Here is a 12,512-nt window from a genome sequence, read left to right as displayed (position 1 = left end):
AACATTATTTTATTTTTTATATATGAAGACATTAGAGATTACTAATGTAACTGTTCCCACTACAACAAGAAAAATACTTAAATACATGTAATTTTGTCTTTAAAACATTTCATGGAAAATACTGTAGAATTCCATTAATTCCTATGGAGGACTGCTCCTACTGGGGAGTGCCAATATGGCCGACCTGTGGCTTCAAAGCCTCTCAGTGAACACATTTACATGCGCACAGTATTCTGCATAGTAGCTGGACCTTTGATATCCCACTCATGAGTTTCCCTGTATCCAAAAATAAACAGAATATTCTTAATTTAAATGAATATGGGTTAAATGGAATAGCAACTGAAATCTAGACACTGACTGTAGGTCTATAACCTCTCACACGTAGCATAATATAATATTAACTCCTGCAGAATTATGCACTTCTCTCAGTAAAATGATACAATAAATGTTAATTTTGTTTCAGGAGCAGGAGTGGAGAAATATGAATTCTTTCTTTCAGTATCTCCTAAGAAAATGTGAATTCGCACATGTAAATGTGTTATCTTTGACACTGTTATGCAAGCAGACAGTATTTCAACCACATAAAATATGCACCCAATATGAGTTGAAGTCCTATCAGAAAGGAATTTCATAGTTTTCTCAGCTTTTCATTTCCTTAAAACCGGTCAAACGTAATACATTTGGACATTTTACACAGGACCAATCTGTTTTGGAATTATTGCGTTTTTCTCCCCGGTGCCTAAACGAAACAGTCAACTTTACAGGTGTTGTTGACAAGTTTTCTAATGCATTCATTCTATCGATGTAAGAGATTATTCTGGTGAGCACTACTTTATTTAGCCTTCTGGGTCAACAAGTTGTGACAGAAGAAAAAATGAATTTATCTAACTGTAGCTGACAATCAAACTGCCTGCCTAATGTCAGAAATTATAAATCAGAAAGTTGTCTAGAAATGGGGTGAAAGTAGCCAGTAGGCTATACGTCCAGTAAGGGAGTATCAGCAAAATAAATTATGGAATTATAGGGGATGGAACTGCACAGGTAGCCTACTTTTTAAAGTGATTTCTTTGACAATCAGATGAAAACATCATCACACAACACCCATGTTATGCGAAACTGAGCCTGCGAAAAACAACAGTAAATGAGATAAGATGTTTACATGCCTCAGTATCCCTTCTAAGATCAGTATATCCCAGGCATCTTAGCCGGGTTTCTCATAACCGGGATACAAGCTTTTTCGAGTTATTGTAAACGGGATATGATGTTTACATGTGTCAACTCAAAAACAGAATACTTGAGTATCCCGAATAATAACAGGATATTGGTGTGCATGTAAACGTGGTCAGTGAACAATACATAGTATCAGCAATCCAGGGCAATCCATACATCATTGGTCTAGGTTTGGTTGTCGTCGGATCCATTCGGATTCGGGTCTGATTGTTCTCGGCTCGGTTTGGTTCCGGGGTCCCACCTTTTTTGAAATGATCGAGTCCGTTCGGGTCCTGGTGTGATTGTCCTCAGGTCCCTTCGGGTTGGACCCAAGAAGACCTCCACCATCTATTATAGAGGCTATTTAAATTGAAGATGTGAGATTAAAAAGGGCTTTGAAGATGTAATCCAGTGCTTTCATTCACTTTAGTGAGGGGAGTTTTTGAAGGAAACATTTGTGAGAGCTAAAAGAAAAGTAAAACTGAATTCATTTGAATATAAATACTAGTTGAATCCCATTACCACCTTACCTCATTACCAAACAAAACAAAACTTCCTAACATGATGCCTACTTAAATTATGCCTACTTAAGGAGTTGTGGTAAGCCATTTTAAATATTTTACTGCAGTGGGCTGCAGGAATATATAAACACTTCCAGGGGAATTCCATAGCTGATTGTTAGGAAATTAGGCAGGCAGAGTTTGTGATTGGATTGGAGGGGACATGGATAGAATTATGGATGATCAAATTCACAGGAGCTCAGGCTGAGTGATGATCCTAAAACCTAATTGGCAGGAAGTTGGTCACTGAGATGAGCACACAAAACTGATTGGAATAGGTGTAACCACCATGTTTTGTTTTAACATTCTACTGCCAAACTATTTGGAGATGGTGACGTGTCAGATTTAAAAGCAGCCAGTCAATTACATTGTAATAAATCATATTACAGTGATCCTCTTCCCTCATTTTTGAAGTTGAATGAATTTTCTTAGTATGGAATTGCATTTGAATATTAGTGGGGGTTGTGAGGTGGAGATACTTCCACCCTGTTTGCTCGCCTGCTTTTTCTCACAAAACAAAACCCATTGTTTTATTATTTCACTGTGAATAACATCCACAACAATGGAGGCACACCCATGTTATCCCTGAGAAAACAATCAGTTGTGATAATACTGTTTTGGGGTTAGATAGCAGCTCCTATCAGCCTTGGTTCTGGCTCAGGTCTCTTCCCATTTAAAACAATGGCCTTGTTTTCCTAGTTAGTTTACATTTACCGATTCTGGCCAAAGCTTGTGAATCAAGATGTCGGGTTTTTCCAGACCACAACGTTGGCCTCTTGGAAATATTATAAGATTCAGAAATTCCACTGGTGGACAAATAACTTTAACATTAGTATCAGAAAGCAATACTTGCTAGCATATACAGTCAAATGTAGCCTACATGTGTTTTTCTCTTTCAAATTCTGAGTTCAATGTGTTCAACTGAAGTACATTCAGTCAAAATTCCACTGTTTATTTAAGTAGATATCATGAATGAGTTTTAATAGACAAAATTGCATGTGGTGTACATGTGTCATTTGGTATGTCTCACTTAATTGGAATGAGATGTGTACTTTCTACATGACATTCCCGTAGTGCTAATGTTACATGTGGAAAACATTTCACTGGCTTAACTCAAGACAGTATTCTCAAAACAAATTATTGCAGTAGAGGCAAGGGAATGTATTTCCTGTTTTCTTCAAACGCCAGGAAAATGTAGCACAACTGTTTCCACTGTGGTCAGAGCAAAAGTACAACTACAGTGCCTTCAGAAAAAAAAATCTGTGGAAAGACTTGAAGATTGCTGTTCACCACCACTCCCCATCTAACTTAACAGAGCTTGAGAAAATGCCCAAATCCAGATGCGCAAAGCTTATTCAGACATTCCTAAGATAACCCAAAGCTGTAATTGCCCCCATAGGTGCTTCTACAAAGTGTTGATTCAGAGGTGTGAATACTTATGTAAATGAGATTTCTGTATTCCATTTTCAATACATTTTCAAAAACACATTTTCACTTTGTCTTTATGGGTATTGTGTGTGGATGGGTGAGAGAGAGAGAGAAAAAAAGATTTAATCCGTTTTGAATTCAGGCTGTAACGAAACAAAATGTGGAATAAGTCAAGGGGTATGAATACTTTCTGAAGGCACTGTACTTGAACACTGTTTGTGCCCTATTGTGTCAACGATTACCTAGCAACATCAGATGAAAGACTTGTCCAAGTGTGAGTTATGTCTGAGGTAAGTTATTCTTTAGCATGTCTCCGGAGTCTGGAGCATACAGCCTTTGATCAAATCAAATCAAATTGTATTGGTCACATACACGTGTTTAGCAGACGTTACTGCGGGTGTAGCGACATGCTTGTTCATGCTTGATCGAGTCCTGAACAAAAGCGTATGCAGGATCATATGGTGCTTCCCTTAATAGAGGTTTCACCAGTACAAACAACAGCAAGACTGCAAATAAAACCACACATTTAACCAAGCCCTATTGCTCCCAGATGAACACATAGCATGGACACTCCTGAATCCTGAGCAGTCTAATCAGAAGTATGGGAAATGGATGTCTGGGATGGCCCTCAAGGTTATGACTGTACACTAAATAACTAGTAAATCTCATATGTATATCCATTTACAGCAGCTCCCTAAGCCTTGATAAGGCTGTGGTCCCTTGGGGGAGATATGAGATACTGCAGTCCATGTGTAACCCTCTCGCAGTACCGCTCTGACTTTCTCTTCATTGTCTTTATCAGGTCAGTCTATGGTCAGTCATGTGTTATCAATACGAGTGTAATGGGAACTGGTGTATCTCACATGATGGCAACAGACCAGAAGGAGTAGATAGATAAAGAGCAACATTGATGATCTCCTACATAACAGCTACCAGAGCCGGTTCCATGAGCTCAGTCGAGGTCTCAACTTACTATTGAGAGTAATAAGAATAGTCAAATAGACCGCACAATTTAAAAATGTGGTTATGCATCAGCGTTTTTTCTCTTGCTATGTCAGTCACTGACAGTCACTCAATTAGCCACTGACAGTCACTCAATCAGCTAAACAATTTTTTATTGGTAGTTAGTCTAGCCAGCTAAATAAACGTGTAGTAATCATGGCCTGGTCCAGGGGGCCCCCAATGATTTGTTAGTCATTCTCACTCAGATATCATATTAACATGGCATAAGTCATTACAAAATGGGTAGAATTGCAAGAAATTTGCTGTACAACTGCACGTTTATTCTCTCTGCCCCATGGCAAAAGGACTAGAATTGCCTGAAATGTATTATGAAATTGCAGTTTTCTCCGGCCCCATGGCAAAATCTGCAGAATTACAGGAAATTAACTTTAAAACAAAACATTTTCTCTCCACCATCGAGGGGGGCCACTAAAATGTTTTGCCGTGAGTTGGGGAGCCCCTAACTCAATTTTGCTTAGGGCCCCCCACAAGACTAGAGTCGGCACTGACAACTAGTGTACTGCACTTCATCCTATAGACAGGCACACTGCACAACATGTAGGCTGTTGTATTTTGGTTGAAAATTACTAAATGTTTGCATCTGCTACTGTAAACTAAAGCCCCCAACTGTCCCACCAAAAATAACTCATCTGAGTTTTCTTTAACTTCTTAGGGCTAGGCCCCTTTTTTCTCAATTTCCGCCGAGTTTTCTTTAACATGCAAGCAAATTGTAAACTGCATTACCATAATGTTTATGCTAGCAGCCAAAGCTTTACTCTCACAAGGTGTGATTCACCTTGTACTTCGAAGTTCACTGACATCCTAGGAATTGATATGCACTAGTATTTAAAGCAGTGCTGGGCTTCTAATTGAGCACAGGGATTTGCTGATGAGGGGGCATTTTCTTCTGTTGTCCTGAGAAGAAAGCAATCTGCATCCAAATCCCTTTGGATTTTCAATTAATGACCTAGAGACCTGGCTCCCTGTTCAGAGAGATCAAACAACACCTCACCCAGCTCCAGGCAGCTTGGAATGTGACTAATGCAATACAATGTAAGTGCCCAGGAGTATGAATAAAGTGGAGGTATGTGTTTTGTAAAATACAAACAAGAGAAATAGGTCAATGCCTGTGTTTGCAGAATATGTAGAGACCCTATTTCCCAATCAGTGTTCTTCAATAACCTCGACCACAAACTCTTTCTTCAGTACCTTATCTTTCAGCAGAAGTACTGGAATGACTTAGTTGGAGAAGTTGACCTGGTTTTGGTCAACTGGTTTTGGCTATAGGTTCTCACTCAATAGCAAACCAAAGAACTAAAGGTTTGCTGTGTTTCAGGTTGTCTACACAGAGCAAGCTTAGAGGAAATCATTTCTGAAGTCCCTTTATCCAAGCCATCTTTTTTAACAGCACCAATTGACATTTTGATGTGCAAAGTGCTCTGTGAACGCCTTAGGGTCTCATGCCTTATAAAGCCAGGAAGCCCCATCTGTGTCAGGTTTCAGAAGCCACATTTGCATAGGGAGTAACGTGTTATGTTTTCTGGCCTATCCAGACAAATAATCTATTCCCTCTGAGTGAGTGAGCCCAGCCTGGGAGAGCCCAACCCGTCACATGGGGCGGCAGGGTAGCCTAGTGGTTAGAGCGTTGAACTAGTAGGTTGCAAGTTCAAACCCCCGAGCTGACAAGGTACAAATCTGTCGTTCTGCCCCTGAACAGGCAGTTAACCCACTGTTCCTAGGCCGTCATTGAAAATAAGAATTTGTTCTTAACTGACTCGCCTGGTTAAATAAAGGTCAAATTAAAAAAAGTTTAAAAAACATGAACAGTGGGGTTGTTCCACCTCAAAAAAAGCACAATATAGAGGATTTCGACACCCACCATCTCAAGTTGTTCTGAAATAATTTCTGTTGTTAGAAACAAATAAGATAATTCCTGCAACATTATTTTGTTTAAATATAATTTGATCTCTGATAAACTAAGATAATTGATTGCACCCAAATTGGCAATTTTAATTTATAGGATTCATTTAATGTTCAATAAATATAGTACCTAACATCCGATTTGGACCAAAGTCGGAGTATTGTTTCTTCGCCATTTGTTATGTATTCTCAGTGAATTCAGTGATGTTTTTCCCACCTGTTCACAGAAATTAGTAATTGAAGTTGTTAGGTCTATGTCTCATCCGACATCCTGATATGACCAGGTTCTGTCCACTAGATGGTGCTGTTCCTGCTATAAGGTGATTTTTTTTTTAAAGACCCCCAATGTTAAAGTTCACCCAAATTACAAAATAACAATTTATAACTAACTATTACCAGAATGGTGAGTTCCAGACCTTTCTAAAACTATGTTATTGTTTATGGCCATCTTATGAAAAATAATTATGTTTGTATTTAGGAGGAAATAGAAGAGGTTTTAAGAGAAAACATATTTTTCTGGGACTGAAGAAACTAGGAACCTATTTTCAAAACCAAGAATGTGGAAATTAATAAAAGGTGGAGATTGTTAAAAACATTATTTTGTGGATTAAAGTTCATCAAGAAACTGGTTCAAGAAATTAGAAAAACAAAAATCTTGCTTTGTGATAAAAAAAACATTTGACTCTTTTCTTCTCTGTTTATGCTGTCTTATCCTTACTCATAAATGCAGTAATTGCCAGCTCCTCTGAATTAGCAGCAGACAGAAATGGGACCAGATTGACATGAATCACACACTGAAGTCACCTTGCTTATTCAACCATGTAATCCAACTACTACCATTGTGATACAATCTGCTTGGCTTGATCCCTCAAATGATCTGGTATTGCACCCAAGCAAGTGTCAACATCATCCAGGTGTCATCAACGGAAAGACAAAACAGATCTGAAATCCCACACTGTAGTTGAACAGACAGCTGAGTCAGCCTGTTTTCAGTAAGGCTGAGTAACCCCACAACATATAATTAGGCTACACACTGTCCGCTCCCCTAGACTTGTCTTTAGCATCCTTTCTGTCATAAAAGACGGAGTCAGGTGTTTCCCTTAACATTAATTTCACATTCCAGACACACAGTTGATTATTGTCAATCAGCTTAGCCAACAAAAATAAGCCCCGGATAATCAACTTCACAGTGATCTCTCTAAAGGGGAGTTCAGATAAATGGATCGCCCTCCCAAATGCCTGGAGCCTCCACTCTACTGTGAGAACAACGGTTTAAGCTCCTGGATGGCTGTCACTCCCTCACAGGGAAAACACAGCCAGCCAGTTGGCAGAAGCTGGTCGGATTGGGGAGGGGCAAAAATATGTGCTGTAAGGAGGGGTAATATCCATTCCTCCCCTCTTCAGTGTGTGTGTATGTGTGTGTGTGTGTGTGTGTGTGTGTGTGTGTCCTTCATTAGATTTCACGGACCCTCCCTGAGGTGTGTTGACCTGTGTATGTGCAGACTCAACATTCCACTACTGCTCTCGCAGTAGGGTGGAAGCTGAGATCCCAAGAATCAGATGATTTACAACTAGAGAATGACAGATGTTGTTAGGTTGAGCATGTACAGTATATTTCTACTGAAATGCTCCCATTAATTAAACTAGGCCAAGAAGAGTTTCAAATAAACTTTTTTTCCTACTCACTGAAAAGGGTGTTTTCCTGCTTAGTGTTTTTGGAAGTAGGTTTTGTCTCCCCACGCAGGTGTGCTCCTCCGAATGCTAAAAGGCGTGCTCCAGTAGCTCAGGCTCTGGGCAATGGCATGTGAAATCCCCGGGCAAAACTATTAATTCAGTTGGCCCCTTGGATCCTAAGTGGAAAGGTCATAAACAGGTTGTGACAGGCGTGCTATTTTTACGGCCGGGGGGCTTTGGAGAATGTCCGTTCTCTGTTAGCACTTTGAGTGGTTAGTTGGACTGACCATAAGTCTGCTGGTAGAACTTCATGCCCATTACTAGTCACTGTCATGAAATGTTTTTTAATACATGTTTCAACCTCAAGTTGTTATGGATGTAATGATAACTGGAGGTGGATACGCAAGAGACACATTTATAATTCAAGGAAAACACCATTGTGATCCAATTGACCCGAAAGAAAACAAAAAAACATATTTTCCGACATCATTTCAACTGCAGTTCAGGTGACAGAAACAAGATGCCCTGATGAGGTGTGAAATACCACGACACACCTTCCCTCTCAGCCCTTCCCCATCTCTTACCTCATCCCCCAAGGAAACCCACCAAAGCACCTCTCAGCTCCATGTCTCTATCTTTTTTTCCAATTCCACCTCTTCCTTGGACGTAATGTCGACCCTAAGTAGGATTCCCAGACTGCGAGCTAGAAGCTAGCAGAGACCCCGCTCCCCACTCCTCCACTATCAGACGCCATTAGGATAAGGCAAGAGTAAGCTAACTCAAGTCAAGTCTCCTTGGGGCTAGTTTCCTCCAACAGCTCAGGTCTGGAGTTTGAATCCTCCCACAATCCCCCTCACCAACCAACTCTGATGTTTCTAAATAACACATATTACTTCAACATTGAACACAAATCAACATGAATATGTTTAAATAGGCCATTCCCAATCTTGTTGTAGGTTTGATGAAGGAATCCTACATCGACACTGCTATTGGCTTTTGATTATTGTGATGATCATGAATTATTGTGGAAGGATCACACTGGAAAAAACTAGGGCATCAAGACCCAGTTGAACTTCACACATAGTTGAAGTAAATCTGATGTTAAACATGTAAAGTACTCCCCTCTTACTCCCTCCAGGTGCTCAAATTCCTCAGGATCTGAATCATACCTGTCAGCCTGTCCTCACAGGATGATTCCATTCCATATATCAGTGAATTCCACTGTGTGCCGTTCTGCCTGGTTGTTTATGAGTCAGGGTGATGAATACGAGGAGGCAAGTGGGGACTCTTTTAATTTGTTTATAGCTATAAAGTGAACATTTTAAAACACTGCTGATGTAATTCCTTACTATGTGCTCAAGGAAACGCTATGCACAGAGGGTGTGTTCGTAAATGCATCAGTTATTCTGCGCTCTGGCACACTCAGACGAGAGTGCTCTGAAATCGGAGTAGCCAGAGTGAATGTACAAAGTAAGAGCCCAAGGATGTTTCTGAATGTTTGCTCTTTCACACCCTGATCTGTTTCACTTGTCTTGTGCTTGTCTCCACCCCTCACCAGGTGTCTCCTATTTTTCCACATTATCCCCTGTGTATTTATACCTGCGTTTTATGTTTGTCTGTTGCCAATTCGTCTTGTTTTGTCAGGTCTTACCAGCATGTTTCCCATTTCGCCAGTTCTCTAGTTCTTGTTTTTTAGGCTTCCCGGTTCCGACTTTTCCTCCTGTCCTGACCCTGTGCCTGTCTGCCGTTCGTTCCCTGATTGACTCCGCCTTGGATTACGAACCTCTGCCTGCCCTCGACCTGCCCTTTGCCTGCCCCTTTGTTATAAATAAATATTTATAAATATTCTGAGAACCAAACTATCCGTCTCCTGTGTCTGCATCTGGGTCATATCCTGAGTTGTGATAAACTCATTTCCCCCAAAAAATAATTAGTGTCATTGTATTTCACCTCCTCTTGCAATCCTCGTTCTGTGAACTTAACAGGGATCGAAGACAACAATAGGGCCACACAAGAATACACCAATAAATGCCTTGCCTTGATGTACTGTACACAATGTGAGCGTTATCTTTACAATGGTTATTTTCATCCAACCCAAGGATCATGGCAAACAACATGATTCCTGCCAAGGGGAGTCTAAGCTCTTTCACAACTACAACAATGCTGGAAATTCTTGGTCTCAGGACAAAACAAATTGAGGATCTGAGGGGGGACAATCCTTCCCAACATGTGTTGGTCATACTGTACATAAGCTAAAATCGTTATCTGATAGAGGCGGATTCTTGGAATGTCGACAAACCTGTAATCTACAGAATAGTCCCATTATAAAGGAGTGGAAGGAGAATGAGAAGTTACACTGTATCACAAGAGCCCCATAGATTCTGTGACTATTTAACAGGTCCTAAACACAAGATGATTTCTATGTTTTTGAGTCAGGATATTTCAGACTTTTTCTCCCCTTAAACATGAAATATATAGCTATTATGCTTTATCAGATGTGATTTGTCAAAGCACTTGGTTTTGCATGGTCATATAATATAAAGCTTTTTGTCTGTTGATTACCATATTTAATGTAATATGATATTCTTCAATTACCACAGACATGAGGATGTGGATTGATATGAACGTGTTTCACAACTTTTTTCAAAACGGCTCCACAGCACCGACTATTAATGTCCCTTCCTCTTAGAGTTTGGTTATTTCATGACACTGCCGTGTTTTGAAGAGTCAACCTAATTTTTGGTGGCACGTCTGTACAATATGCTTTGCTTTAGCTTGGATCGTATATAACAAACAGATGGTACATAAATGAGAATAATAAAAAATAAAAAAATGTCTCACTCCCCAATGGTATAGTAATTAAATATATTGCCATTGGAAAGCAAAAGGAATTGTTCTGTCTGGGCTCCAAATTAAAACCATGCTAGGCTATATAAGAGCATATTGTTGCTTATTCTAATCAAGAGACCATTACACTGTATCAAGTCCAGTTCTCCTCAATACATTCTATTGGGACATACAGCAGGAAAAGAATCCTTCATCAACAGGAAATGCAAATTATTATGTGGATTATAAATAATGGACATTTCTCTAGGGGTTGATACATTTTTCATGAGGGCAAATCAATTGGAAATTTCAAAGTGGAAATTACACATTTAGAAGACTTTAAAAAATCAAATACAGTAGAACTTTGCATTTCCTGCATTTCAGGAAAATTCTCAGCGTGATCAAATTAAGTGATCAAATTAAGATCCTACATCTGTATTTTTTAAATTGATTTTTTTATTTAACCTTTATTTAACTAGGCAAGTCAGTTAAGAACAAATTCTTATTTACAACGACGGCCTACCCCGGCCAAACCCGGACAACGCTGGGCCAATTGAGTGCCACCCTATGGGACTCCCAATCACGGCCGGATGTGATACAGCCTGGAATCGAACCAGGGACTGCAGTGACCCCTCTGGGGACTGCAGTGACCCCTCTGAGATGCAGTTCCTTAGACCGAGAGGCAACAATACTACTTTACTCTCATCTGTACACTGAGAAAAAGTCCATGTGGATATGAGTCAATATATGTTTGTTTTTGTCTATGTTAGTGGTTCGCAACTCTAGTCCTCGATTACCCCCAACAGTAAACATTTTTATTGTAGCCCGGACAAGCATACCTGATTCAACTGGTCAACTAATCATCAGGCCCTCAATTAGTTTAATCAGGTGGTTTTTGTCTGGGGCTACAACAAAATATGTGTGCTGTTGGGGGTACTCGAGGAGTTGGGAACCGCTGGTCTATGTGATGAGACTATCAGTCTCCTAAAATCCTGACACCATAACAACCCAATGCTAAAGACACCCTCTACTTTCAGACTGAAATTACACCTGTCTCAAACCACAAACACACATCCATCAGACACTCAAATTACAACTTGTGCTGGCAAATCTAGCTGGTAGGATGAGACAACATGATGGCACAAGGAACAGAGACAGGTTCAACATGAAGCATACTGTACCTTTCCTCCAGGGGTTCAGGATGGCAAAGGACTTCTGCCAGCTGAATACCATGCTGGCTTTAGTCCTCCCCTGACTCATAGATGTAATTCCACAGGTTCAGCAACTACAGAAAAAGTGTGTAAAATACCCCCTCCTCCTCAGCATAAAAAACAGCAGTCAAGAACTCCTCATCCCGTCTTGTTATTTGTTTTATTTTCTGCTTATTCCAGCTCCACTGAGGCTCTCAAAGTAAACTTCAGTGTTCAGTTCTGTGGGAGGCATCTGTTGTCACAGACCTGAGTCTGTCCCCTGTTTGCTTCATGGTGCCTGCCTCCTGCTTACCTGTCTGCCGGTCTGTCTGGTAGCGTGCCTGCCTGTGGCTTGTTGCGTCTGTATGTGTGTCAGTGAGCTTCACTCCTCCATCTGAGGAGAGAGAGGGGGCCGGCCTCAACCGACAACATACACCACTACCACAGGCACAGATCCACTGGGAGGAGTGGCAGCCAGCCAGAGGGAGGAGGAAGGGAAGAGAGGGAGGAAGGAAGAGAGGAGAGGGAGGAAGGGAAAAGACTAGGGAGAAGCATGGGACTCAAATTCAACCTGAGGGTGAATGTCTGAGAATAATAACAGATGGATAGAAGGAGAGAGAAAAGGGTAGAGTGGGTCAATTGCCAGATAAGGTATTATTTACTGAGATATAGTCTTTGAGGATTTTCTTGAGGACTTTTTTAT

The 12,512-nt window shown here is 40.5% G+C and overlaps 1 protein-coding gene across 3 annotated transcripts in view; it reads right to left on the bottom strand.

Moving 5' to 3' along the window:
• The window catches only part of LOC139382020 (uncharacterized), a 34,425-nt gene extending 22,190 nt beyond the window's left edge, over positions 1-12,235 (bottom strand). Inside the window, exon 1 of one of the 3 annotated variants that reach the window (XR_011628608.1) lies at positions 11,801-12,172. Coding sequence is in view for 2 of the 3 variants with exons in the window: in XM_071125937.1 (XP_070982038.1) it covers positions 11,801-11,879 (79 nt within the window). In the remaining variant the exon portion in view is untranslated. Of the gene's footprint in view, positions 1-11,800 lie in introns of all 3 variants that reach the window. The other 2 variants (XM_071125937.1, XM_071125938.1) reach the window with 2 other exon arrangements.
• Positions 12,236-12,512: the final 277 nt, after the last annotated feature.

The sequence above is a fragment of the Oncorhynchus clarkii genome, chromosome 23 (genome assembly GCF_045791955.1).
Source record: "Oncorhynchus clarkii lewisi isolate Uvic-CL-2024 chromosome 23, UVic_Ocla_1.0, whole genome shotgun sequence".
NCBI lineage: Eukaryota > Metazoa > Chordata > Actinopteri > Salmoniformes > Salmonidae > Oncorhynchus > Oncorhynchus clarkii.
The sequence above is the reverse complement of the archived record's forward strand: the minus strand, read 5'-3'. Positions and strand labels throughout refer to the sequence as shown.